Here is a 27,921-nt window from a genome sequence, read left to right as displayed (position 1 = left end):
ACAATGACCCTGATCATTTTGTGCCCAGCTGGTGGTCCTCTGTCCTCTCTGGGGCACACTGGCCTCAGACCTCCTTCCTCTTCTAGCCCTTCCCCTTGTGCATTCTCTGCCCTCCATCCTCATGGCCCTCCTTCTCCTGAGGTCCCCTCTTCTATCCTGCCTACGTTCCCTTACCCTGAGAGCACTGTAGCTTTCCTTTTGAGCCTTACCAAAATGGTTTCTCTTCATAGCATCTTTTTTTTTTGCTTTGCTCTTGGGCTCAAGTCTACATCCATGTCCTGGGGACAAGACCCATCCCCCTCTTTGGACATAGAGAAGCTGCTGTGTCTCCCCATCTCCCCAATCCCTACATGCGCAGGACAGGTCTCCGCATCATAGTTCCACAGTGTGCAGTGGGGGCAGTGTGCATGCTGAGAGAGATGGGGTCAGTGTGGGGTACATCTGAAAGAAAAGCCATCTCATTCTTCATCTTAACTTTTTATTATCACATTTACCTATCTACATACTCGTGTGTGTGTGTGTGTGCGCGCGTGTGTGCGTGTGTGTGCGTGTGCGTGCAATGGGAAGAAGAAGAAAAAGAAGAAGAAGGAGGAGGAGGAGGAGGAGGAGAAGAAGAAGAAGAAGAAGAAAAGACAAGGAAAGGAAAGGGGAGGGGAGGGAAGGAAGAAAATAAAATAAAATAAAATAAAATAAAATAGGAGTTTCTGGATGCTTTGCAACTAAAACAGGTTAACTGAGTGCCGGCCTTGTTCTGTCCTAGAACAGCAGATAAATGAGTTGACTTGAAGAGATAAATGAGTTTCATTTGTACTCCATGCCACCTGTGCTTTTCCTGCCTTCTACCCACAGCCCTGCCCAGCTGGCAGGAGGAAGGTCAGCAAAGCTGCTGATAAGAGGAGTATAAAGAGGGTTCAGCTCATGGCAAGGACAGTGGTCTACTCTCACGGCAACATGTTGCACTTCCTGGTGTTTGCCTCCCTGGTCCTGTATGGTAAGTGGATCTTTGGCCTGAGTTCTGAGAGATGGGGATTTGAGCAGGAGGGTCAGAAAGTCCCTAAGCCCAGGCTAGCTCTCTAGCTCAGAGGAAGGTGGAAAGCTGTGTCAGTCAGTCTAGCAGAAACCTTGCTATCCTGGAACAAAAAACAGGCAGGACTGAGGAGCACTGACCTGCAGGATTGAGGAGCACTGACTGACTAGTCATGCAGGACTGGGGAGCACTGTCTGACCATGGATGATTAAGGAGCACAGACTGACTGGTCATGCAGGACTGAGGAGCATCGACTGGTCATGCAGGACTGGGGAGCACTGTCTGACCATGCAAGATTGAGGAGCACTGACTGACTGGTCATGCAGGACTGGGGAGCACTAACTGGTCATGCAGGACTGGGGAGCATTGTCTGACCATGCAGGACTGAGGAGCACTGACTGGTCATGCAATACTGAGGAACACAGAATGACCTTGCAGGACTGAGGAGCACGGACTGACTGGCCATGCAGGTATCTGCTAAGTGGCAGGTACCTGAGGCAAGAAGTATAAAGAAGACCCTTTGGGGGTTCCCTACCAACCGTCTTGACTGTAGGACACCCCCAGCTTGACTGCTGTCCATGCCTCCTGGAGAACCCTGCCAAAGCATGGGGAGGGGTTTCCTCTAGCCCAGGGGCAACCTAGAGCCAAGGAAGAGCATGGACCCGGGGCCCCTAGCCTGGTGGTTTGGGAAAGGTCTTTCACTGCAAACCCGAGTTCTCATGCACCCCCAAAGAAGCAGAAGGTGCTCTGAGGCTGTTTTCAAAAGAGGCAAAAGGGGTGCAGACAACTCAGGGCTGGGCCCCTGGGCCTGTTTCAGGAGAGTTGTGAATTTGCAGACAAAGCTAACAATCTTCAAAGCATAGCTGCCACTCCCCACCCCCGCCCTGGCTGACCCCATGCTTAGTCATCACTCACTTTTCTTCTGTCCCACAAAGGACACAGTACCCAGGACTTTCCAGAAACTAATGCGCGGGTGGTCGGAGGGGCTGAGGCCCAGAGGAACTCTTGGCCTTCTCAGGTGGGTGTTTCCCCCTGCCCAGGCTTTTACCCAAACAAGAGGTGCTATGTATATCCTCCCCCCAAATTATTTTACATGTATATGTGTGTTTACCCGCAGGCAGCTCATTTGGTGTCTAATTCTGGATTTTAAAGATGTGTGGGACCAGACTGAGGTGGAACTCTAAATGCAAAAGACTGGGGAGAGGGAACTTATATACAGGGTCTCCTGGGCATGTACTCAAATGTTTTGTGTGTGTGAGAGAGAGACAAAGACAGACAGACAGACAGAGACCAAAGAAGTGCCAGAGTGCCACTGCACAGCTAGAACCTTCCGACATGTTTGTGGCAGGGCCTCTCATGCTTCCACCACTGCACTGAATACTCCAAGCTAGTGCAACTCCTCACATCCGGGGTTTGATTGGTTGTGTGAGACAGGGTCTCGACATGTAGCCCTGGCCGGCATGAACTGTAAGTATGAACCAGGCTGATGTCAAACACATAGAATCTGCCTGCCCCTGCCTCCCACGTGCTGGGATGGACACACCAGTTTCTTACGTGGGTTCTGAGGGTTCATACCCAGGTCATAGCAAGTGACTTTACTTGTGACCCTACCTTTGTTCCTTCCTTCTGTAGTGTGAGGGCTTGAACCCAGCACCTCGATCATGCGTGGCAGATGCTCTTCCTCTGAGTTACATCTTGCCCCACAAGCTGTTTTCATTATCCCTGTGATGGCCTATGTGATACAGTCACAGACTATGTGCCAAGTGGACCCAAGAGGCTCTACACACCCTAACACATATGTGCATCCACCACTCCATAGTGTGTGACATCCACCTCTCCATAGTATGTGGCCCATATGCCAAAAACACAGGGGTATGTTGTTTCTTTGGCTAATGTTCCCATGTCCTTAACAGGATGCTTGGGGCTGACTCATCACAGATATCAATGCATAAAGGTGACACACTAATGCTCAATAGCCAGAGTTCCTGAGGAATCTCTGCAATTACCATTAAATTTAATTTACAGCAGTCTGAACACCATTTCCAGATGTCTATTGTGTAACAAATATGAAAAAATGCAAACTGATTTTTAAAAAATATGAATTGGCATTTCTAAGTACTCCCTGACATGGGAGGCCAGGGTACTTCTTGAAGACATTGAAGGGGACCCGGGAGACCTAAACCTGTAGGGCTTGGGTGAAGGAGCAATGCTTGGCTCCCTTTTGGAACAAACACAATAAAAGAGCATGAGTTCTAAACCCACAGCAACATCCTAGTGTAGAGATGTGCCTGAGGCACTTGGTGCACCTTTACTTTCCCATGTACGCCCAGCAAATGTCACCAAACAGCAGAGACTCTTTCCAGAAGGAACTATATGCCTCTTCTTGGCAAGGCATTCTGCATAGCCACTTTCAGCCAGTCTGGAGCAAAATCCACTGGGGAGTTGGGAAGGGTGGGTAAGGGGAGGGGAGCAGGGGTGAGGTTGGTTTGCTATCCCTGGTCCAGAAAACTAGAGAATGTTTTGAATGATGTCAGGAGGCGACTCAAGCCCTTGCTGCCTTCTTCCTTCCTGACTAGATTTCCCTCCAGTACCTTTCTGGAATGTCATGGTACCACACCTGTGGAGGGACCCTCATCCGGCGCAACTGGGTGATGACAGCTGCTCACTGTGTGGACAGGTGAGGAAACGGAGGGGGTTTCCAAGCCCCTTGGAGGAAGCCAAGGACCCTTCTGGAAGAACTTGTAACTCTGACTTCTCTCTCTGGGCAGGGCTGGCAGAGGGGCCCGATTGTGTTTGGGGGTCACTGAAGGGACAGTATAGAGAAAGTACAAGTTTTGGAGTCCAGCAGGTTCAGGTTCAATTCTCATTCCAGCATCTTCTGGCAGTGTGACCTTCTTTGCTCTCCCAGTCTCTCGTCTCTGAAGTGGGACATTAATACTGACAACTGAGGTGACAAATGCTGACTTCAGCATCTGAGAACTGGTCATTTGTCCATGTTTGTATCACACAATAGTTTCATTTTTTAAAAGAATACACCAGGCAGTGGTGATGCATGGCTTTAATTCCAGCACTCAGAAGGCAGAGGCAGTCAGATTTCTGTGAGTTCAAGGCCAGCCTGGTCTACAGACTGAGTTCCAGGACAGCCAGGCTACACAGAGAAACCCTGTCTCAAAAAAAAAGTTAGAATGTATTATTATTACTATTATTATTGGTATTTGGTATTGTTATTGTATGTGTGTGTGAATGTGTGTGTGTGCATCATATAGGGAGCACATGGCTGATGTACATATAGAGGTCAGAGGACAACTTTGTGGAATTGATTTTCCCATCCCATCCCAGGCATAGAACCCAGGTTGTCATGTCTGCACAGCGAGCATCTTCATTCACTGAACTATCTTGCCTGCCCAGTTTCCAGATTTGAACACATATTAGAATCACATGGGAAACACCAATTGGTGGGCCGACTCAGCAGAGTTCTGATATGGCGAGTCCCAGCGGAGGCCTGATGACTGTATTTTGAGTGGGGTCAGCATTCATGTGTGTACAAATGTACACAGGCGTGTGGTTGCCCATATGGGCACGTGTGTAGGTCAGAGGTCAACATTAGGAAATCTTCCCCAACCACTTCTCCACCTTATTTTTTGAAGGAGTCACTCACTGAACCTGGAATTTGATGTTTTGGCTAGGCTGGGTAGTGAGGCCTCAGGACACATCTCTGCCTCGGTGCTGGGGTCAGAGGCATCAACCCATGTTTGCACAGTGAACCTCTTTCCCGGGGGATTGAGGGTTTGAAGCCAGCCTGGGATGGGACCGTATCTAAACTACCATCACCAACAGCACATACATACATGCATGCGTGCGTGCGCGTGTGTGTCCTATAGGTTCATTTCCCCCACAGCTAGGTACCATCGAATCTTATCACAACCGACATAGACTGTTAGTTTAATAAGCTGAAAATGTGCAACTGAGTTTTTCTTTTCTGCTGCCACAAGTTGGTAGCCTCAGGGAATGAGGGGCTTGATGTGTCACCTTCGAAGACCTCTTGCCCTCCTCTATCCAGGCCAGATGAACTGTCCAGGCCCATCCCACAGCAAACTGTCCCCCACTTTCCTCCTTCTCTCTAAGAGGGGAAGGAGATCCTTCAGGCGTCCTTCTCTCTCTCCAGCCAGAGGACTTTCCGTGTGGTCGTTGGAGATCACAACCTGAGCCAGAACGACGGCACCGAGCAATACGTGAGTGTGCAGAGGATTGTGGTACACCCCAACTGGAACAAGAACAACGTGGCTGCAGGGTACGCAGGAGGCTATGCCGGCTTGGGCTGGGGCAGGGGCTGCCTGGCCACAGGGTCTCTGTTTCCTTCACTTGCTCTCCAGGGTGTGGAGTGGTGGACTGAAACTGTGTGTGGCTTTTGCAGCCTGGCCTTGTTGAGTAATGGGTAGAGCCTGGGAGAGAGACCCATGTCCTGTTGCACGCCAGCCAGGTACTGGCTTGTCCATCAGGAGTACTTGGACCTGAGTGCCAGGAGTTTGGGGTTTTTCTCTTGTGGGTGGGTCTGCACAGTTGGCTCGTGTGAGGACTTTTCTCTTTTTAATGTCTCTGTTTTTTTGGGGGGGCGGTATTTTGGTTTGGTTTTGGTCTTTTGAGGCAGTCTCTCGTGTAATACAAGCTGGCCTTGAACTCAATGTGTAGCAGAGGTTGCCACCCTGCCTAAGTGCTGGGATTCTAGGAGCACGGCAACACTCAGTTTGCCTTTGTTCTTTGTTATTTATTCTCTTTATGTCACATACTTCATCTGTACAAGGAAATTTTGTTTGGTTTTGGCTTGACTTTGGTGTGGGAGAAGGAACCCAGAGGCTTGAACATACCAGGCAAGTACTCTACCCCTGAGCTACAACCCATCCCCAGGAGAAATTCCTTAAGGTGGGTTGTAAAGTTTTGGAAAGGCAATCATTAACATGGTAGTTAGGGGAGAGCTGCCTTCAATGGGGCAGTCTTCTTATAAGCCCAGCACTTGAGCAGCTTAGGCAGAATGATCAGGAGTTCAAAGTCATTATCTGCTAGAACAAAGACAGCCTGGGAACAAATAGATGCAGCTTCTGAAACGCCTAAGTCCCTGCCAATAAATAAGTAAATACAAGGTAAAAGAAGAGCTGAGGACATAATTCAGTGGTGAAGTGCCTGTCTGACGTGCTTAAGGCTCTGTTCAATCCCCAGTACTAGAAAAAAATGGTGGTCACGGAAGGGGTTGGTGGTGCAAGTTTGTAATCCTAGTCCAACTCTGGTCTATGTATGTGCAACCCTGAGCTTAATCCCCCCCACCACAAAACATTAAAAAGGTATTCTGTTCTGTAAAGTGTAGGGGTGGTTTCATGTAACTGGTATAATTCTGACAGAACTGTACCTGTTTGAGAACTCTGTAATGTGAACATCACACCACCTGCTTTTTTATGGTTCTAGCTGTCCATCACCCCAGGTTGCAAAGCAGAGCCAGGCTGCAATTCCACCATTGTACCAGCAGGTGCCGCTGTTACACATCTAATGTCCTGCAACTCAACTGCATCCGTGTGTGTGTGTGTGTGTGTGTGTGTGTGTGTGTGTGTGTTCACACGTGTGCAGGGCCAGAAGCCATCAGACTGCCTAGAGCTGGAGTTACAGGCATCTGACATGGTGCTTGGAACTGGACTTGGGTCCTCTGAACGGCACACCTGATGGTAAGTCACCCCCTTTCCTCCTGCAGCTATGACATCGCCCTGCTGCGCTTGGCCCAGAGCGTTACACTCAATAACTACATCCAGCTGGGTGTTCTGCCCCAGGAGGGAACCATCCTGGCTAACAACACTCCCTGTTACATCACAGGCTGGGGGAGAACCAAGAGTAAGTCATGCACACCCCCACCACACGCTACTGAGATTTTGATAAAAGGGCTGTAAATACTGTGGTTCTAGACATTGATAGCCAGAGACCAATGACCTAGGGAACCACAGATCAAATCACTGATACAGCTGAATCAGAGGTTCATGGACTCCTATAAGTGAAAAAAGAAAAAACTTACCAGAGGAATTATTTTGTGTGGCCCTCATTTTATACATTAGGAAACTGGGCACAAAAGGAATAAAGAACTTGATCATGTGACTGGTTCCAGGCACCCTGGCCCTCACTTTGGAGGTCACAGTCTCTGCACAGACAGGTACTCGGCTGAACTGAAGCAAATAGACCTGGGTGGCTGCAGATCCAATCACAGAGCAGAGGTCTCTGCTCACCTCTCCTCACCATGGGATGGTCTCAGGCGGGAATGTCACCCAAATGATGTGGAAAGATGGGAGGGCTGTGAACAGAGATGGTTAGGGACAGGGAAACATTGAGGACAACCCAGAACCTGGCAGCCACAAGGCAAGATTCAGGCTCCTGGAGAAGAGTTGGGCCTTACTTGAGTCTACTGGGAAAGCCAAGGGCAGACACAGACAGGTATCTAATACAGCTCTGGATCCCTGTAATAGCCCTGTGGTTCTGCAACAGGAAAAGATGCCAAGGACCTACAGAAATGGCATCAGATGCAAAGGCTTTTAAGACTCACAAGAGCCAGATAAAGCAAGGCTGGACCAAGCTCTTTTTTAAAATGATTCACTTTTATTGTTTTTAACTGTGTGTACGTGTGTGTGTGTGTGTGTGCACTATGAAGCGCAGGGCCTGCAGAGTTCAGAAGAGGGTGTTTACCCAGATGGGTGCTGGGAACTGAATTCAGGTACTCTGCAAGAGCAGTAATGGCTCTTAACCACAGAGTCATCTCTCCAACCCCTGAACTCAGCTCTTATGAATTGGAAATAAACCAGCTGTAGCACAGGCCGTGGGTCCCAGCACTCAGGGCATAGAAGCAGGTGGATCTCTGTGAGTTCAAGGCCAGTCTGTCTTACATAGTGAGTTCCAGGACAGCTATGGCTACATAGAGAGACCCTGTAGAAGGAAGAAGAGGAGGAGAGAGGAGGAGGGAGGGGGAGAAAGAAGAGAGAACAGGCAATAAGATACTGGTTACATGAGAGGCTGCAGCAGGGGAACCGGGAGTTTGAGGCCAGCCTGGGCATCATGATGAGGCCACATCCCAGAAAATGAAAGGAGGGGAGGTGGTAGGGAGGGCTGGGTGCCCAAGATGCCTCTTCTGCTTTGCTGTTTTGTGGAGCTTCTGGTGTGAGTAGCAGAGCAGGCAGAACGTATGGAGGCTAATCTTTTGCTTAACAAAGTGATTCATGGGCAGAAACAAGCAAAAGCAGGCCTGGGGGTTAGTGCCTGGGAACGGTGAACCTGTGGCTACCATCTACAGAGGAGAGAGAGGACTCATGACCTACTACAAGCAGAGAGAAGCCAGTCCCAAGTTTAGGTCAGCTGACTTTGGGAAGGCTTGCTGAGATTTGGACAGGTTCTTCCCTGTGCTGACTTTCAATTTAACATCCCATGCAGCCAACGGGCAGGTGTCTCAGACCCTGCAGCAGGCCTACCTGCCCAGCGTGGACTACTCCATCTGCTCCAGCTCCTCTTACTGGGGCTCCACAGTGAAGAGGACCATGGTGTGTGCTGGTGGAGACGGGATTCGCTCAGGATGCCAGGTGAGTATACGAGGTGTGAGCCCATTTCGACTCTGCCTTTTGCTCACCCTCAGCCCCTTGCCCGCTCTTGCACCCATGGATAGACTCAGCTTCCACTCTATCATGGAATCTCAAAGTGGGAAGGAGTATGAAAACGTTTTGCTCAATACCCTACCTCCAAAGGGGCTCTGTGGGCTAACACCCTTACGTATGTGTGTAGTCTTTAGCAGTTGTTTGTGACCTAAATTCTCAATGGTAGCTGAGGGGCTGGGTCTGCAGGGATGGTGGTATTAACTGTGTGAAAGGCTGCTTCCAATCCCTTTTCTTGTACCTCCCCACTGGTGTTCGCAGGAGTTGGTGCAGGTGGGCCCAGTAGAGGAGCCTGCACTGTTATAGTCTCTCTACTTTGATAAGATCAACCACAACAAACCATACGACAGTTGCCCGATGCAGTGCAACCTGTGGACATTCTCATGTCTCTCACATGCCAGGAGCTGTGCTGATGCTAGGAATACAGAGAGGATTGAACAAGGACAAGTGAAGGAACTAAGAGCAGGTGATGGTAACTGGGGAACCAAGTGTGGTGTTGTAACACTGTGGCTAAGATGTTTTGGTAAAGACAAGCAGAGTAACGTGGAGGCCTCCAGATATCACTACCTGTCTACTAGAGTCAGGCAAGACCTACCTGCCCTGAGACAGGAGAACCTGCAAGGAGTCTTGAAGGTTAAGTATAAGTAATTGAGGTGAAAAAGAGGGGAAGTCACTCAGAGGGAGGGGTGACATGGATGAAGGCATCAGGCTTATAGTGCCAGAACTATTGGTCTTTCCTTTGGGTAGAATAGCTAGGATCAGGGGCTCCCAATCAATATACAGCCTGCTGGTCAGCCATTGGCTATGGTTATAAACTTTGGAAATGGTTAAAAAACATCCAAAGGCTAATCTTTCAGCTTCAAGCACAGTGGCAGGAACATAAAGCTCTGGGTTCCATCAGTGTCACATAAATGGGCGCATCTACAACCCTAGCTCAGGGGAGGCAGAGGACACAGGCTAAGAACACCAAGATCATTTTGGACTACAAAGCTAGTTCAAGGTCAGCCTGGGATACATGAGATGCTAGCTCGAAAACAGAAAAAAAAAATTAAAAAGTGGAGCTTGGGGGCTGAAGAGATGGCCCAGAGGTTAAGAGCAAGGTCTGCTCTTCCAGAGCACCTGAGTTCAATTCTCAGCAACCACATGGTGGCTCACAACCATGAATAGTGGGATCCAATGCCCTCTTCTGCCGCGCAGGCATAAATGCAAGTAGAGCATTCATATACATAAAATGCATAAATAAATAAATCAAAAAGAAAAAAGGAAAAAAATGGAGCTTGGAAGAGAAAGTCAAGTGAGATGTCCTTGGAAACAAATGTGTGATCCCTCACCCCAAAGAAAAGTTGCAGAATCATAAAGAGATTAGTGGGTTGGGGAAAACCTATAAGAACAGAAAGGCTCAAATGTTTCAAGGGTGGGTAGAAGATAGAGGACACACCCATGTGGTGATAACTTGCTTGTACAAATAAAGCCTGTCTGAAGGTCAGAGAATGGAGTTTGCCACTGGCTAACCACAGAGGCCCGGAGGTCTGTCCAGACAGACAGGAAGTGCACTGGCTGGGTGGAAACAGGGTATAAGCAGGGAGAAACAGTAACTCCTGTCTGCTGAGACACTGAGGTAAGGTGTGGTGGCGGCTTGCTCCTTCTTTGATCTCTCAGCATTTTCCTCTGTATTTGACTCCGGGTTTTTATTATGTAGACCAGTTGAGAACTCCATTTACACACCCAGAAATAAGAGAAGAACATGCAATAAGGTTCTATAAAACTGGGAGAAGACTGAGAAGTCGCCCCATATCTGGAGCTGCCATGGCTGAGAGCTGTAAGTGGCTCATTTGGCAACTATTTGTCACAAGAGTATCTGTAGGTGGTGAGGGCACTTACAGGTAAGGATAAAAAGGATAACAAGACATTCTTCAGGGAATGTTGGTCACTCCTCAGGAAACTTGGATACGGGAGGGACAGACACAGTCTGGTAGCATTAGAGACAGAGTCACAGAAAGATGGCTCTTCCAATGGGGGAGACGTTGAAGGTGAAATGGGCAGAGGGGGGAAGTGTCCTGGAGAGAGAGAAGGATAGTGGACAGCCCATGATCCCAGTAAAGAAGGGAGGGATGGAAGCCAGAGCCCAGGTGGAGCTGGCTTTAACTGGGGTTGGGGATAGTGGAGGGGGGGACATGGGGGAGCAGAGGTGGCGGGTGTCCCTGAACGTGAACAGGTTTGCAGGCAGGTGCTCTGTTTTACTGCTTCTGGTTACTCATGAACTAGGAGTCAACTTGACTATAGAAAAGGAGGGTGCAAAGGTTGCACATGCCTAGGAGAGTTACAGTGAAAGGGGGAAGGATTGTCTTTCAAGGAGGTGAGGTTGGTGTCGGCTTCCCTTACTCTTTCTCAGACCTAGTTAGAGGGGGTGGATTCATTCCAGGCTGGGTTTTCTAGCTGCCCTTGGCAACAGTACAGGAATGCGGTTTGATTGCACTGTCCCAGCTTCATGGAAGGAGGAGAGAAGTTCGCAGGAGGCTGGCATGCTAGTTACAACAAGACAGAAGGGTCAAAGGGTTTTGTGGACCCAAAGAACTACAGGAAGGGAAGTAGCCGTTGTTTTCCCAATTTTCACGGTTAACACTTAAACACTGCCATGTCGGGCACAGTGGTGCACGCCTTTAATCCCAGCACTAGGGAGGCAGAGGCAGATGGACATCGGGGTTCAAGGTCAGCCAGGGGTACATAGTAAGACCCTGTCTCAAAATAAAAACAAATAATATAACAACAATAGTAGTAGTAGTAATACATGAAAAGAGGTAGACAGACAGACTAATAAAGCACAGTACAACCTCTTCTAGATCTCTTCTCACTCCCCAAGCCCAGCCTTCCTGAACTAAGTCATAAACCTCTGGTCTCTCAAAAGGGCTTGAGTCCTGAAGAAGCAGAGTATTTTATTTTCCTAGACTGATAAGTTTTCCTAACAAATGTGTCTCTGGGTCCTTTCTTACTGGGGATCCCAGCAAGGAGGTTTTCAGAGTCTTAAGCAAGTCCCTTTCTCCTCCGAGGATTCATGGCTGTCTCTGGCTGCAGTCCATACATGCACACCATGTCCCTTCAAAGCATCTCAGAACTTCTTAGTCTCCAGCCACACCCTCCATCTTGACCAGCTCACTCGGTTAGCATAAAGCAGCAGTATTATACACACTCAATTCTCTGCCATTCCATTAGTTCTGAAATATTCTTAAAACGTTGTTGGGGGTGGGGTGGAGAGATGACTCTCATGGCAGCTCAACCTCCCCTAACTTCGGCTCCAAAGGATCTGACTCCCTCTTCTGACCTCTGTGGACACCAGGCATGCACCTGGTGCACAGACACAATTCTTACTTTCCTCCCCTTAATTTGTTAGGGACTTGTAGGAGGGACTTGTTTGTGTGTGTGTGTGTGTGTAAAATCATCTGAAAACATATTTTCCTAAGAAGTTGGACTTACACTGAGCTCTTTGAAGAATTAGATCCAATTTGAACTTTTTGGTCACTTTCCCTAGTTCCTCTTTGTGTGTATTTATCTGCATGTGCAAGTGTGTGTCAGGGGTTGGGGCAGAGGACAACCTACCTGTAGTGTCATTCTTCAGGCACCGTCTACCTTTATTTTTGATGCAAGGTCTTGCACTACCCTGTAACTCACAAAGTGAGCTAGGGTCCAGGATCTGCCTGCCTCCACCTCCCCAGCATGGAGACTACAAGGAGATATTTTTTAAATTCTGGATTCTGAGGATCAAATTCAGGCTTTAACCACCTCACACACAGCTATTTACCCACCTCCTTTTCTTTTTAAGTTTAATTTTTGTTGATACTAAATGTATTGCTTGTATTGGCCAATGAGACTATGAGGTTTAATAATGAATAGTAGAAAATAATAGAACAGACACTCATTGTATTAATATCATTCCCTTCCCCCAGAGGGCACCATTTTTAGCTAATCATTTTATTTTATTTTTCTCTATGTAGCTCAAACTTGTCTGGAACTCACAGATTCCTAAATTCTAGGATTATGGTGTGTGCCACTGGGTCCAGCTCAGCTAATCTTTCAAAGTCTGCCTCCATAGCTTAAATATATTAGTATACATTTATACACACACACACACACACACACACACACACACACACACACCACACTTTGGGGCTAGAGAAATGGCCCAGCCTACAAGAGTATTTCCTGCTCCTCCACAGACTCAGAGTTCAATTCCCAGCACTTCTACGAGGCGCTCACAAGCTGCACTCACTTATCGCTCCAAATCCAGGGGTCAGACTCTAGTCCTCCACAGGCACCAGCATGTACATGTCCACACTCAAAAATGAAAAGTAAATTCAGCCAGGCATGGTGGTTCATGCCCCAAAACATGAATTTAAAATAAATGTATGGGTGGACACTGTGGGAGTGTTTGGCACTAAAGAGGCCAGAGAAGGGCAGATTCCCTGGAACCAGAGTTATAGACAGTTGAAAGCCACCATGTGGTTGCTGGGAATGGGGAACAGAACTGGGACTCCCTTCAAGAGCAGCAAATGTCCTTAACTGAGTCATCTCTCCCTCCCCTTCAAAGCCCTCTCTGAAGAAAGGGGGAGGTGATGAAAGGGTGGGCTTAGCCTGTGTGGAGCCATAGGGTCCATGTCTAGCCTGCCTGCAAGCTAACTCAGCAAGTGAAACCTGAGTTCAGTCCTCAGAACTCCCGTGGAAGGAGAGAACCAAGTCCTCTGCTGCAAGAGCGGCAGAGATCTAAGACTGCAGCCCGCCCTTATTCCCACCTCCGAATCCAAGCTCCACTTCCTTTGCATCCACTATTGAAGTCTCTGCTTCCTTTCCAAACACTCATCCTTCGCCCCCTCAGCCGTCACCCCACCCCTGCAGCACTCCTTCATGTCTGCCTCGGTTCTGTTTCAGAGTTCTTTTCAACCTCTCACTTTTGGGGTCCATGTCTTATTGCTATCTTTTCTCTCCACTATGGTGCATAGACAGAACTTTAAATTCTAATTATTGTTTTTAAGTGTGTGTGTGTGTGTGCGTGCATGCGTGTGTGCACAAGAGACAAGGAGGAGAGCTGTGGTTTTAGAATTCTGTTGCTCCTCTGACAGGGTGATTCTGGAGGTCCTCTCCATTGCTTGGTGAATGGCCAGTATGCTGTCCATGGAGTGACCAGCTTTGTATCCAGTCTGGGCTGTAATGTCTCCAAGAAACCCACAGTTTTCACACGAGTCTCTGCTTACATCTCCTGGATGAATAACGTGAGTTCCTGAAAATGATGGGTTGAAATTGCCTGGCCATCCAGGCACTCTGGATTAGGCAGGAAAACCCAGGCTGGGGAAGCTGTTGTCTCCCTAACTCCCTTCCCCCCTCCACAGGGGATCCTCAGCCAGGCAGAGTCCCCCTCACACGCCCCTTCACACACCTCACCATGCTGATTATAGTTTATTATAATCTGAATCAAGCACATATATTGTTAATCTGAATAAAAGCCGAGGGAGGGGCTTCAGGTGCCCACCTCTCCCTTATGCTCTTCCTAAGTTTCCCTTGTGGAAGAATTCTTACCAGATGACACTGCCTAACTGTTCTAGTCATCTCTAGAGCCTGTCACTCTGCCTTCCAGCCATCAAACACATTCTGGAGCCTTGCTCCATGAATCTTGGCTCTCAGCCATTTTACGATCTGTCCTTGCCCTGTCTTGGGTATATGGCTACACTGAGGTGTCTCATCACATATGGAACCTACTCTCTGGGATCACCCCATAACCCCAATGCACTGCCAAAGTCAAGTAGTCGCCCCGAGGAAATAAAAAAGTATGCAGAGGTTACTGACTGAGAGCATAACTATCTTTCCCTTCAGGTCATAGCCTCCAATTGAACATTTCCCTGAGTCCATTGGCCTTCCCAAGATGGTTCTTAGCTCTGCAATAAGGCTTGAAGTCAACAAGAAGGAGATAGGGTTGGGGTCATTACTCAGTGGTAGAGCACTTGTTTAACATGTGCCAGGCCCTGGGTTCATCCACAATACTGCAACGGAATGCTGGTGGTCTAGCTCAGCCTTACAGAGCTTGTCTAGCATTCAAGAAGCCCTGGTCTGGGTCTCTAGCACTGCGGCAAAGGGGGGGGGGGGTAATGAGAAACAATTCTGAGACTATTGAACCAGATAAAGAGAGGCAAATAAAACTGAATGTATTATCATATTGTGTGTTTGCATTTATAATTAAGCACCCTACAGGAAATCCAGTTGTAGGACCTAAGATGAATTGAACTGCACCACATCTGTGGCCTGGGTCTTGCCTTTGCCCTGTATTTGGAACTAGTGCTAATCCAAACTCCTGCATGACAGGGGCTTCAGGATGCCCTAGAGATGTGAGATTAGGATGTCGGATGCCAGTGGACCAAGGAGCAGCAGCAAAGTGGGAAGGGGAAGGAGGAGAAAAGATACTAAGTAAAGAAAGGAAAGGGCGAGAGGAAGGGTGAAACCAGAAAGGAAGAGGCAACCATTCAGGGCTGGAGTTAAGCATGAATCAGCACTTTAAGGCTGGGACTAAAATAGGCAACCGGATCCTGGGCTCTGTAAACCACACACAGCCAGGGAGCTGATAGCTCTGCTTTGCCCTGGTCAGGGCACAGGGTGTGAAGAGCAGTCTAGGAGAAACAAAGGCAGAACTGAAAGGAGAAGTTTGGCGGATGAGAAGCAGCTCTCTTCACAGCAATCACTAAAGAGCAGACAGGAGGACTGTGGGTGTAGACAGCACTGTGGGGAACGGGGAACGACAGGGACCCGACCGACCGAGGCACATCCTCCTGCCAGCCAGCACTGTCACTGGCAGACCACAGTCCCCATCCTACAGCAGGATCCTTCCTATGCAAGGAAAGTTTCAGGATGCATTACAGGGAAACAGACTGTTTATTAAATAGAGATGAGGGGTCACATGTTTTAGACCTTAGATTTAGAGACAAGACACACATGTAGGAAGAAGACAATACCCATCCAAGTGTGGTGGGCCTATCAAGACACACCTATGTGTCCTTATAATGGCCAACCACATATTTATATAATATATAGCAATTGTATGGCTTTCTTGTTTTGCTTTTTTTTTTGTTCTTTTGAGACGGATTCTCTGTATTGCTTTGGATGTTGTCCTGGAACTCACTCTGTAGACCAGGATGGCCTCAAACTCACAGAGATCCCACCTGCCTCTGCCTCCCCAGTACTGGGATTAAAGGCCTGAGCCACCGATGCTTTATGACTTCCTAAGATACATTGTTTAAAAGATATAATTTACAACAAAGCTCAAAGATTAAACAAAGTCAGGTTGGAGAGATGGCTCAGCAGTTAAGAGCACCTGCTGCTCTCCCAGAGGACCCAGATTCAGTTCCCAGCACCCACACAGCAGCTCACAACCCCCTGTAACTCCAGTACCACAGGATCCAACACTCTCTTCTGGCCTCTTGGGCACTGCACTGAAACAGACATTCGTATAAAAATAAAACAAATCATTAAAGAAGTAAACACAGCGCTTAAAAATTAAAATGTAAGCTAAAAATATAGGAATGGATTTACTTGTTTTTCTTATGTGAAAGAATTTCATTTTGTAAATGAAGTTGTAAGGTAGTTTCAAGAGTGCATTTCTAAGGTTGAGGGATGAGAACCAGTTAAACTCAGGGCCACAATCTGGTCCTAAATAAGCATAGCTTGTTGTTAGTTGTGTGCGCTCTCTCTCTCTCTCTCTCTCTCTCTCTCTCTCTCTCTGTCTGTCTGTCTCAACATAGGGTCTTAGCCTAAAACTCATTAGGAGGACCAAGCTAGACTCAAACTCACAGAAATCTACCTGCCTCTGCCTACTCAGTGCTGTTATAATGCCTGGCCCATACTTTGCTGCCACCATTGTTTAGATTTATTTGTCTTTAAATCTGTGAATGTTAGGGGGGTGTCTATGCACATAAGTGGAGGTGCTCTTGGAGGTCAGAGGCATCAAACCACTCTGGACTGGGGGTTCAGTGAGCTCTGAGCCTACCTGGGTACTGGGAACTGAACTCTGGTCCTCTGCAAGAGCAGTATGCTTTTAACCAATGAGCCGCCTCTCCAGTCCTGACCATTCTGATTTTGTAAGCCATGTTAAAGTTTATGACTTCCAATCAGATTCTGAAGTGAGGGGCTTCTTTCCCTCTGTGTCTCCTTCACTTTCTTTTTCTTTTCCACTTCACTACTGTATTAGCAGAGTGTCTACATCACTGTGTACACTATAACCCCTACATCACTGTGTACACTATAACCTCTACAGCACTGTGTACACTATAACCCCTACATCACTGTGTACACTATAACCTCTACATCTCTGTGTATACTATAACCTCTACATCACTGTGTACACTATAACCTCTACATCACTGTGTACACTATAACCTCTACAGCACTGTGTACACTATAACCTCTACAGCACTGTGTACACTATAACCCCTACAGCACTGTGTACACTATAACCCCTACATCACTGTGTACACTATAACCTCTACATCACTGTGTACACTATAACCTCTACATCACTGTGTACACTATAACCTCTACAGCACTGTACATACTATAACCTCTACATCACTGTGTACACTATAACCTCTACATCACTGTGTACACTATAACCTCTACAGCACTGTGTACACTATAACCCCTACATCACTGTGTACACTATAACCTCTACATCACTGTGTACACTATAACCTCTACATCACTGTGTACACTATAACCTCTACAGCACTGTACATACTATAACCTCTACATCACTGTGTACACTATAACCTCTACATCACTGTGTACACTATAACCTCTACATCACTGTGTACACTATAACCTCTACAGCACTGTGTACACTATAACCCCTACATCACTGTGTACACTATAACCTCTACATCACTGTGTACACTATAACCTCTACAGCACTGTGTACACTATAACATCTACATCACTGTGTACACTATAACCTCTACAGCACTGTGTACACTATAACCCCTACATCACTGTGTACACTATAACCCCTACATCACTGTGTACACTATAACCTCTACAGCACTGTGTACACTATAACCTCTACATCACTGTGTACACTATAACCTCTACATCACTGTGTACACTATAACCTCTACAGCACTGTACATACTATAACCTCTACATCACTGTGTATACTATAACCTCTACAGCACTGTGTACACTATAACCCCTACATCACTGTGTACACTATAACCCCTACATCACTGTGTACACTATAACCTCTACAGCACTGTGTACACTATAACCTCTACATCACTGTGTACACTATAACCTCTACATCACTGTGTACACTATAACCTCTACATCACTGTGTACACTATAACCTCTACATCACTGTGTACACTATAACCCCTACATCACTGTGTACACTATAACCTCTACAGCACTGTGTACACTATAACCCCTACATCACTGTGTACACTATAACCCCTACATCACTGTGTACACTATAACCTCTACATCACTGTGTACACTATAACCTCTACAGCACTGTGTACACTATAACCTCTACATCACTGTGTACACTATAACCCCTACATCACTGTGTACACTATAACCCCTACATCACTGTGTACACTATAACCTCTACAGCACTGTGTACACTATAACCCCTACATCACTGTGTACACTATAACCTCTACATCACTGTGTACACTATAACCTCTACAGCACTGTGTACACTATAACCTCTACAGCACTGTGTACACTATAACCTCTACAGCACTGTGTACACTATAACCTCTACAGCACTGTACATACTATAACCTCTACAGCACTGTGTACACTATAACCTCTACAGCACTGTACATACTATAACCTCTACAGCACTATGTATACTATAAGAGGCTGGACTGGAGTCAGGATGTCTGAGTTCCCGTCCTAATTCCACCACAGAGAGATGGTGTAATCTAGGAAAATTATCAGTCTTTCCTGTTATTAGAAACAATTTTTTGTTGTTGTCGTTTTCTGTCAAAGGTAGTTAACCCAACAAGAGTCCATATCCCTTAAATCATCCCATGCCATTTTGTGACATGCTTGAACCCTTAGGCAATCCCAAGCTTGATCTTATTCTACCCTTTAGCACCAACTTAGTCAATGGCATCAGAGAGCTTCTCAGTCAGGCAAAGTAGTGCACACCTGTAATCCCAGCACTTGGAAGGTCGAAGCAGGATTGTCTGAGTTCTAGGCAGCAGGAACTACAGGCTCTGTCTCAAACAAACACTAAGAAAGAAAAGAGTTTACTAGAAGATAACAGTCAGGACACTCTGCTGAAGTTCTGTGACATCCTGGGAAGGACACCCTGGCTGCCATTTCCATCTTCTCCCAGCATCTCAGCAGTACCAATAATCTGTATTTCTCTGCTCTTTCCTCTTCTATATGAAGTTCTTCCATTTTCTTAATCTGCCTTTTTCAGGCCATCACCAAAACTAACATCCATTGCCTAACCACCTATTGCTTGAAAACTGTATCCATCTCTATAAATGAGTCAAGCACATTACTGGATAATCATGATTGCCAACTACTTCTGCACCTTGAGACCGGATGGCTTTTCATGCCTGGCTTCCCAATGTCCTTCAATGCCAGGTACACTGGTGACCTTGAGTGCAGTGTTTGGCTGAAAGAAATGGGAAACACTGGCAGGCAACTTTTGGCAGGCCTCCAGCTTCCCCCTGCTTCCCCCTGCATTCTACAGGAAGTCGATTATGACGTCTTCCTTTCCTTGAGGTAATTTTACTAGCTCTCTGAGATTCTGGGATAAATGGTTCCCCCAAACCTTGTATCCATCCATACCTTCCAGCTATCCCTTCTGAGTTATCAGATGGAGCTTCACTAGAAGACCTATTCCCTAGAGAACCCATAGTTGTAACCTCTATAATGCTGCCCCAATTTGCATAATCTGTTTTTAATTCTCATTCTGTGTCTGCCTAGTGTGCTGTGCTTTGACTATAAAGGCTTGATCACCACTGCCCAGTTTAGGCTTCTCCCATACTGTCCTGCTCAGCACATATTTATTCATCTATCTATCCATCTATTGAGGCAGGGTCCCTCTGTGTAGCCCTGGCTGTCCTGGAACTTGCTTTGTAGATCAGGCTGGCCTCAAACTCACAGAGATCGACCTGCCTCTCCCTCTGAAGCACTGGGACTAAAGGTGTGTGCCACCACTGCCTGGCTCCTCCTCAGTCATTAATGGCTTCCGCTTTCCTGATGACTCAGTCTCTCTTTCCTGTCTTCCTTTCAAATCCAGATCTGGCTTCTGCACACCTGGCTTCTGCACTCTGTCCCTATAATGTTCAGGCTTAGAGCCAGCTAAACTGCAACCCAGGCTGAGTCATAGCCTCCCAGCAACAATACCCGCACAGCCCATAGGTGGTTTCTGGTCCGCTAGACGTCCTCACTGAGTAGAACTTAATCTTTTTTTTTTTTTTTTTTTTTTTTTTTGTACCTCCTTTGAGTTCTTCTCAAGTGCTGTTCAGCTTTTGGGAACCAATGGTCCACATTCATTCAATGGGGCCATTCTTTCCCTCACTGCAGGGCTAGCATTTCCAAGCGGGTCTTGTGTACCCACCAAAGTCCACCGTGAACAATCCCTTCTTGGTCAACTTCCTCAGAACAGCCCAGCTTCCCTCTCAGCTCCAAATGCTCAGGTGGACGCCAGCCTGTTACCTGGACCTGGGGAAGCACTTGAGCTGGACAGTGGTCTTCCCGGGGAAGTGGATGGAGGGGGCCCAGTGGTCCTCCCAGGGAACTGGACAGTGGCTGCCCCAGTGGTCCTCACAGGCTGGCCTTGGGATGGTCCAGGGCCAGCAGGCCCCAGGCAGGGTGTGAAGGCCCGCCCTCTGGCCTGCCGAGAGGCATGCTGGGAGGCCGCACTTCCTCTCAGGGCCCTGTAGAAACCACAGGACCAGGCAGCGCCCCTGCAGCCGGCAGGATGGCTGAGGGCAAGGCAGGCGGAGCTGCTGGCCTCTTCGCCAAGCAGGTACAGAAGAAGTTCAGCAGGGCCCAGGAGAAGGTAGGCAGCCCGGTCACTGGGGGTCCCGGGCTTGGGCTGAGGAGGAAGGGTCCTGTTGCCCAGAAACTGGGCGGGGAGTGGGTGTCCATGAAAAGTGGCCGATGTGCGAGACAGGCGAGCAGCTGAGGAGGAGGCAGCTGTTCCTCAGGAGCCTTATGTGGCCCACTGCCTGACCCAGAAAAGCCGACAGGAAGGAACAGATGGCGATGGCCACCTATCTCACAGGTTTCGTCCTAGCAATAACGCAAGGAGGGTGTTTCACAGATGAACTAACTGAGAGCTTCTTGACCCCGAAGCTAGTGACAGCGGCCGTGGGTGCCAGGGAGTCCCCCGCTTCTTTTGATTTGAGAATTCACTGAGATAATCTACACAGTTGTCTTCATACCTGAGTGTCATTTAGACTGGTATAAATGGAGCCAGTAGGCAGGGGGTAGAAAATGCATGGCATCCTAGGCTATATACCGAGTTCAAGACCAGCCTGAGCTATAAAGGAATGTATGTTGAGGTGAAGAGGAGCTGTGCACGGTGGCCAGTCCCGCTCCTTACGCCCGCTTCTGCCTTGATGTGATTGAAGAGCATGTGTGTCCCTCCTTACACTGCCACCTGATAATAAACTGCCACCTATAACTCGCTTATCCATTTCAGATTATGGGGATAGCTGGGCGTGATGGCACAGACCTTTAAACCCAGCACTCCAGAGGCAGAGGCAGGCGGGTCTCTGTGTGAGTTCAGGGTTAGCCTGGTCTCCAGAGTGAGTTCAAAGCAAAATAAATGAATAAACCCCCAAAAGCAAAAAAAGTTGGGGGTCATAGGTGTGAGCCACCATTCTCAGCAGTCCAGTATTTTTTCTTCTTTTTTGAGATAGTTTCTTGTACCCCCAAACTCACAGTGACTTTGAGCTTCCAGCATTCCTGCCTCCCTTTAGCTTCTGAATGCTGGGGTTGAACCAGAGATCCTTGTGAGCAGACCAAACACTCTACGGCTCCATCCCAGGCCTTTCCCTACACATTTTAAAGGTATTTTGATTGTACCATCCAGAGTGCCTTTACTTAGCCACCACCTACCAACACCATAGTAGAAAAGGCGGTGTGGCAGAGAGGTATAAGCTGAAAGAAAAGAGTTCACTTAACAATGGAAAGATTTGTAGTTGTAGATATAGTTCTTGGTGTTAAACGGCTACAAGGCAAAGGAGGGCTCTGTATTTGTCCATCTTTCGAGGCCGTGTGAAAGACAAGAGGAAAATAAAGTTTTTGTGTGGCCAGTCTTCATTACTTCATTTGCCATAACTTTGCCTCTCTGGAGGCTGTCTAACTAGACATCTCATAGATCTGAGTACAGCGCTTGTGGGAGGGTCTAGTTATAAATAGGGGGACAGGGAGCTTACCTGGGGAAAGCTACATTATGCAAAGCAAAAAACAAAACCAAAACAACCTGATGTATTAATAGTTGGGAAATATGGCTCAGTGTTAGAAGCTCTTACCTACTGAGCAGAATCCTGGGTACCATAAAAGAGAAAGAATTTTAAATTAATGTCCACCAGATGCATCATTTGCGTTTGCCTGGCTTCCTCTGGCTTGTTGTCAACATGATACCTTTGGGCCCCTTTAAGCCTAGACCCCAAAACCTCCCATAAATAATGTTCTGTTCTTGGCTTCAAGTCTCTCATCTATAAAATGAGAAGATTGGTGTTCTCCATGAAACGCTATATACTAAGACCAAGTTGAAAATGGGAGGTGATTCTAAACTTGAGAATCAGGAATTTCCTAAGTAGAGCCAGTTGTTCAGGTAGCACACTGTTCTTCCTGTCCAGGACCCTGAGAAGATAGGGACAGAGGTACAAAGTGTGCCCTGAGGAACTCGCAAGATAGACTGCACCTGAGTTCGGGGCTGGCCCAGGCAGACACTGCACTCAAGGGAGAGATGGCCTGGATGGGAGAGCTGGAGCCCTCGAGTCCTGGGAAGTCCTTGAAAGCAAGACAGAGAGAGAATGCTCCAGTGGCCGGCCAGGTGGCTCAGCCACTAAGGGCTCTTGCTGCCAAGCCTGATGGCTCCTTGCCACCTGTGCAGCCCCAGGCACTGCAGAGCTTTTCTCTGAGGGGACTGGTTGAAGGGGACACACTTTTACATGGGCTCATGCTCCTGGGAAGAGGGGGTGGGAAGACCTGCTGAATGTTACACACGATAGAATCAGACATCCTTCTGGTTCTATTTTCCGTTTCCCACTGAGCGCAGCATTAGCCGTATTTTTACATTATGATACATCCTCACATTGAATCAGCTGCTTCTCTGTCTGTGATTTCTCTCTAGCAGACTGCTCCATTCTCCCCTGAGCAAGGACATTTAAAAAAAAAAAAAACAAAAAAACAAACAAAAAAAAAACACTCCTGTGTTGTTCTTTTCTCTGTTAACATTTATTCAACTTATATCCCCAATAGTTTACTTTGTCAAATATTTGCAATAGATTCTTTTGTTCAGGGGGCTGAGCTCCATCTAGAGGGAATTAAGAGGAAAGTTAGAGGAGCTCTTGTCTGCCGGAAGCTTAGAGTCTACTTGTTTGCCTAAGATATGCACAACTGTGGGAACTTGGAAGGCAAAAAGATTGGGTGGAAGGTTTTCTTGTTGTGGTTGAGTTTAAAATGGGAACTGTGGGTGATCAGTAGTTCCTCCGATGATAAGTGTCAGAGTGCCTTCCATCTGGGGAAGACTAGCATGGGCCTGATCCGAGCCTGCTAATCACTTTAGGCAGAGTAGTGAGAAAAGCAGCTGGAGCAGAGGGTGGTGGGAGAAAGGCCTAGAAGAATGCACAAGGGCTCTTAGAGTGTGTGTCTGCAAACTTTCCTCATATCTACATTAGAAGCATGACACCCAAGACACGGATCTGATAGCACTACACATTATCATTTAGTGTCTCATATTACCCCAACTGACAGCACTAACTAAGGGGACCAGGGTTCCTGGTGAAGGGACCATGTCATCAAGTAGGCTGTGGATTCCTAGAGGTGTATCCCTCCCTGCCATTCTACTCTATAGAAAAGTTAGAAGAATAGGTCAAGTAACCCGGAACATATTCTACCCACAGTCACGAAGCGTCTTCCTCTTGTCACATTCACTTGCTAGCCCTTACTTCTCTCTGAGTATCTGAATTCTAACTCGTCAGCTGCCTGGCTAGGCTAACTATGGCAGAATTCTCAGGGCAGGACTTTAGAGAGCTTTCATTAGGAATTGATCATAAAGTAGAATTTAGCCAGCTGTAGTGGCATATACCTGTACTCCCAGTTCTCAACAAGATGAGACTGGAGGGTCACTGTTTGTTTGAGGCTAGCCTGGGCTACAAAGTAAGACTGTCTCAAACACACAAACAGACACACATACAAATAAATGTATTCTTTCAGCAGGCATATGTCGCATATATATCTTGTTCCTTCAAGTGTCTAAGAACATCTCCAGTGCGGTATGTGACCCAACACAGACACCTGTTGCTATGAAAACAAGTGACTTCAGGCCCAGAGAGATGATAAATATTTCCAGGTTACCTCTTTCACCTTTCCATTTAAGAGTTAATGGTGGGTCTATGGCCACAACACCCTGAACATGCCCAATCCCATCTGAACTAGTAAGCTAAGCAGAGTCAGTCTTGGTTAATACTTGGATGGGAGACCACCTGAATGCCAGGTGCTGTAACCTTTTTTGGTTTGGTTTGGTTTGGTTTTTGAGACAGAGTTTCTCTGTGTAACTCTGGCTGTCCTGGAACTCTGTATAAACCAGACTGGCTTCAAATTCAGAGAGCCCCACCTGACTTTCTCCTAAATGCTGGGATTAAAAGTGTGTGTTGTAGTTTAAAAAAAAAAAAAAAAGATATAGCCTTGAGCCTTTAGTTGTCTTCTGCATTGACTATAAATTGAGTTTTCTTGTTTTCCACCCCCACCTAAGAAAGTGGGTGAAGGAAGGGAGGAGTAGCAAAAAGGAAGTAAGAACTGTGCTTACCATCAACAAGGTGGTTTTGCAACTTTCTGGGGAAGAACCATGGTGTTTGTTGTTGGGGAGGGGAAAGGGTGGAGCTAGGGAGGACGGGGACTGCACATCTAGGGAGGGGTCATGAGTAAGGTGGAGTTAAGAGACCAACAAAGACAGATGTGGCTGTAGGAAAAGGAAACACCTGCCATTTATAGGCAAGGAAACAAAACTAGACCCAGCTAAACTAGACATGGTGGCACATGCTGGAAGGAAGCAGGCAGATCTCTGTGAGTTCAGCTCTCTGAGTCTGGGGCCAGCTTAATCTACATAGAAAGTTCTAGGCCAGCCAGGGCTACATAGTGACACCTTGTCTCAAAAAATTAAAAAAAAAAAAAAAAAGCCAGTCAATAGAAAGGTCAAGGTATGAGTTACCATGTGGCTGCAGAAGTCTTGATCTTAGTCATCTCAGAGAGAGCATGTGATGTGGGAGGCATTGGCCGACTCTTCTTTCCACAAGACTGCAGACTTGGGTCAGTGTCTATACAGAGCCTTCTGCACTAGGCACATGGCTTAGTGATTCAAATTCCTTCAAAATGAGATCCCAATCAACCTATCTAATTTCATTCCCTGCCACACCCAAATGAGCCACACCCTCCCAGAAGGCTGCATGAAGTTGCACACACAGATTTGCTCATTCAGTTGTTGGTCAGGAACCCTTTCCACTCTGTGTTTATACTTTATCAGTCCAGCAAAACCCACATCCAGACCCAGCTGTGCCCTATCACTGCATCAGGTTCACCTCCTTCCTACTAAAGTGACTACACGGCCTCTTGCTGGATTCTGAGCTATAGAAAAAGGCAGAATAAGTATCCAAGGGATGGCAATTTAGAAGGAAATGGAGATGATGGATGCAAAATAATAATAATGGAAAATGATGGAGTACCAAAGTGTTAAGGATTTAGAGCTAGTGATGAACTTGATTAACAGGATAAAGCAGGTAAAGATTAGTATGAGAAAGGTATTTATTTATCTATGTTTGTTTGTTTTATGCTTGCACAGCAGACAAAATAGAGAAGTCATTAGTATATTCCAGAAAGGGAATGAAGTCTATAACAATTAATAGTGAGGCTTGTTCAGGAACCTTAAGACGAACAAACAAAAAACAATAAAATGGTTGCGTAGGAAAACTGCTGAGAGGACACGGAGCTGAAGCTTGCAGAAGGGTCAGAGTAGTAGGGACTATCTCCACACTAGAGCTACCAGTGGTGCCCAGTAGACGCATGATGAGTGTCAAATAAAAGGGGAGCCGATGAATGAAGAACTCTATCAGATGAATTGAAGCAACATCATCAAGACTTCTTGCAGCAAGCTAGGAAAATAAAACCAAACAAATGGTTAATGCCCAGCCTCAGGCTGTGCTAATGAAACCAGAAAGATTAGGATGTTTTCTGGAGGTGGCATGGTGGGGGTTGGTGAGGAGGAAGTTGAAAGCAACACTTAAGATCCTACCTTGGGTCTAGGGGATTGATGGTTCTCCTGCCAAGACGGGCTTTCATATCTATTTGGGGAGGGGGTGTGTCATGTCACCCTCAAGCTTGATGGCAGGTTCTTTACCCACTGAGCACTGCTGCACCGGCCAACCCCTCAGTCCTTTCTTACTTCTCTATAGGTGAGTGGCCCTCTGAAACCAAGGTCCTGTTTCCCATGAGCTCTGAGACTGGAGCGATGGCTGTTGCTTTCATTTCTTAGTTGAAGAAAGATAGACATGGGTACCATTCATTTCCAGCTGGGCTTGAAATATATTGTGTCAGAGTTTCTTAAGGTTTTCCACAGGGCCTTCATGAGAAGAGGCCCGTGCTCATCTCTCTAGCGTCATCCACAAAGAGCAATCAATGACAATGGCTAAAAGAGGGACTCTTATTTAAAAAAAAAATTCTACATGGCTCATGCTTTATCTTTAAAAGCCAGGTGTATTTTCTGAGTGATCTTGTTTTGGTGCAATGTCCTCTTCTATTCCCCTTTTTAAAATCGGTTTAAGAGCTGGGTGTGGCAGCACAGGCCTTGATCCCAGCACTCGGGAGACAGACAAGTGGATCTCTGAGTTTGAGGCCAGCTTGGTATACAGAGTTTCAGGCCAGTCAGGACTATACAGAGAAACCCTGTGTCAAAAAACAAACAAGCAAACAATTCATTTTATATATGGAGAGAGTAAGAGGAGATTATAAATGAGAATGAATAGGTAGATCCTCCCCCACACGACATGCCCCAGGGTGTTTCAGTTTGAGAAGAGCCACAAAGCCTTGTTTTTCTTAGCAGTGTATGACATTCCTGATTCTATTGAGCTGAGAAGGGACTGGACCTTCAATTATACCCAAGGCCAATAGATAAGAGACTTGACTATAACCATACGGGCCTTTCTGTCTTTTATCCCAGGTTCTTCAGAAATTGGGGAAAACGGTAGAAACCAAAGATGAACGATTTGAACAAAATGCCAGCAACTTCTACCAACAACAGGTAACCTGGAGGGTGGAGAAGGGACTTATGGGCCTAAAGATTCCACCAGGCAGGCATCTTATCAACTGCTGCTTATCCTTTTCTCTGAGAAGCCATGGAACTTGCCCTTCCTGTTGCTGTTGCCCTGCTTAGTTCACAAGGGTTGTTGGCGCGAACATCTCATGGCAGTGCAGTTCTGACACTATTGAGTATCAAGTCAAATGTCATAGGCAGGAGACTGCTGGGCCCACACCAGACACCAGCAACCATTTGCAGCCCCCTGTCCCATTTATTTCCCTGTAAAACATATATTCATGACTACAGATCAGAAAGTATATTCAGAAAAAAGAAAAGGGAACAGGAATGGTCACTTATGCTTATAATCTCAGCACTGGGAAGACTGAAGCAGGAAGGTCACAGTTCAAGACCAACCTCAGATACAAAACAAAACAAACAACAAACAAAAAAGCCCAAAACAAAAAACAAAAGTAAAGTTGGAGAGATTAATCCCTGGATCCCACAAGGTGGAGGCAGGGAACTGATTCCTACAAACTGTCCTTTGATCTCCATGTATTCCTTGGCTCTAGCCTGCCCACATGTACACACACACACACACACACACACACACACACACGCACACGCACACACACACGCACGCACGCACACGCGCACACGCACACGCGCACACACGCGCACACGCACACGCGCACACACGCGCACAC

At 47.0% G+C, this 27,921-nt stretch overlaps 2 protein-coding genes across 2 annotated transcripts in view; both read left to right on the top strand.

Annotated features, from left to right (window-relative positions):
* The first annotated feature begins 951 nt into the window (after window positions 1-951).
* Window positions 952-14,747, top strand: Cela1 (chymotrypsin like elastase 1). The gene is made up of 8 exons (XM_051190160.1): window positions 952-991; window positions 1,963-2,045; window positions 3,604-3,704; window positions 5,193-5,318; window positions 6,765-6,901; window positions 8,480-8,625; window positions 13,806-13,955; window positions 14,554-14,747. The coding sequence occupies exons 1-8, from the start codon at window positions 952-954 to the stop codon at window positions 14,569-14,571; spliced, it is 801 nt and encodes a 266-aa protein (XP_051046117.1). The 3' UTR covers window positions 14,572-14,747.
* Window positions 14,748-20,589: 5,842 nt separating this feature from the next.
* Window positions 20,590-27,921, top strand: part of Bin2 (bridging integrator 2) — a 30,043-nt gene continuing 22,711 nt past the window's right edge. The window contains exons 1-2 of the mRNA XM_051189925.1: window positions 20,590-20,752; window positions 27,140-27,220. Coding sequence (XP_051045882.1) covers window positions 20,597-20,752; window positions 27,140-27,220 — 237 coding nt within the window. The 5' untranslated portion in view covers window positions 20,590-20,596. The remainder of the gene's footprint in view (window positions 20,753-27,139; window positions 27,221-27,921) is intronic.

The sequence above is a fragment of the Phodopus roborovskii genome, unplaced genomic scaffold, assembly GCF_943737965.1.
Source record: "Phodopus roborovskii unplaced genomic scaffold, PHOROB, whole genome shotgun sequence".
Lineage (NCBI taxonomy): Eukaryota > Metazoa > Chordata > Mammalia > Rodentia > Cricetidae > Phodopus > Phodopus roborovskii.
This window is presented reverse-complemented; position numbering and strand designations above follow the sequence as displayed.

Excerpts from the sequence above, each read along its gene's own strand:
- Cela1 (XM_051190160.1), top strand. The coding sequence starts at position 952 with ATGTTGCACTTCCTGGTGTTTGCCTCCCTGGTCCTGTATG. Across the intron at positions 992-1,962 it reads TGCCTCCCTGGTCCTGTATG|GACACAGTACCCAGGACTTT; the intron begins GTAAGTGGATCT and ends TGTCCCACAAAG. Across the intron at positions 2,046-3,603 it reads GGAACTCTTGGCCTTCTCAG|ATTTCCCTCCAGTACCTTTC; the intron begins GTGGGTGTTTCC and ends CTTCCTGACTAG.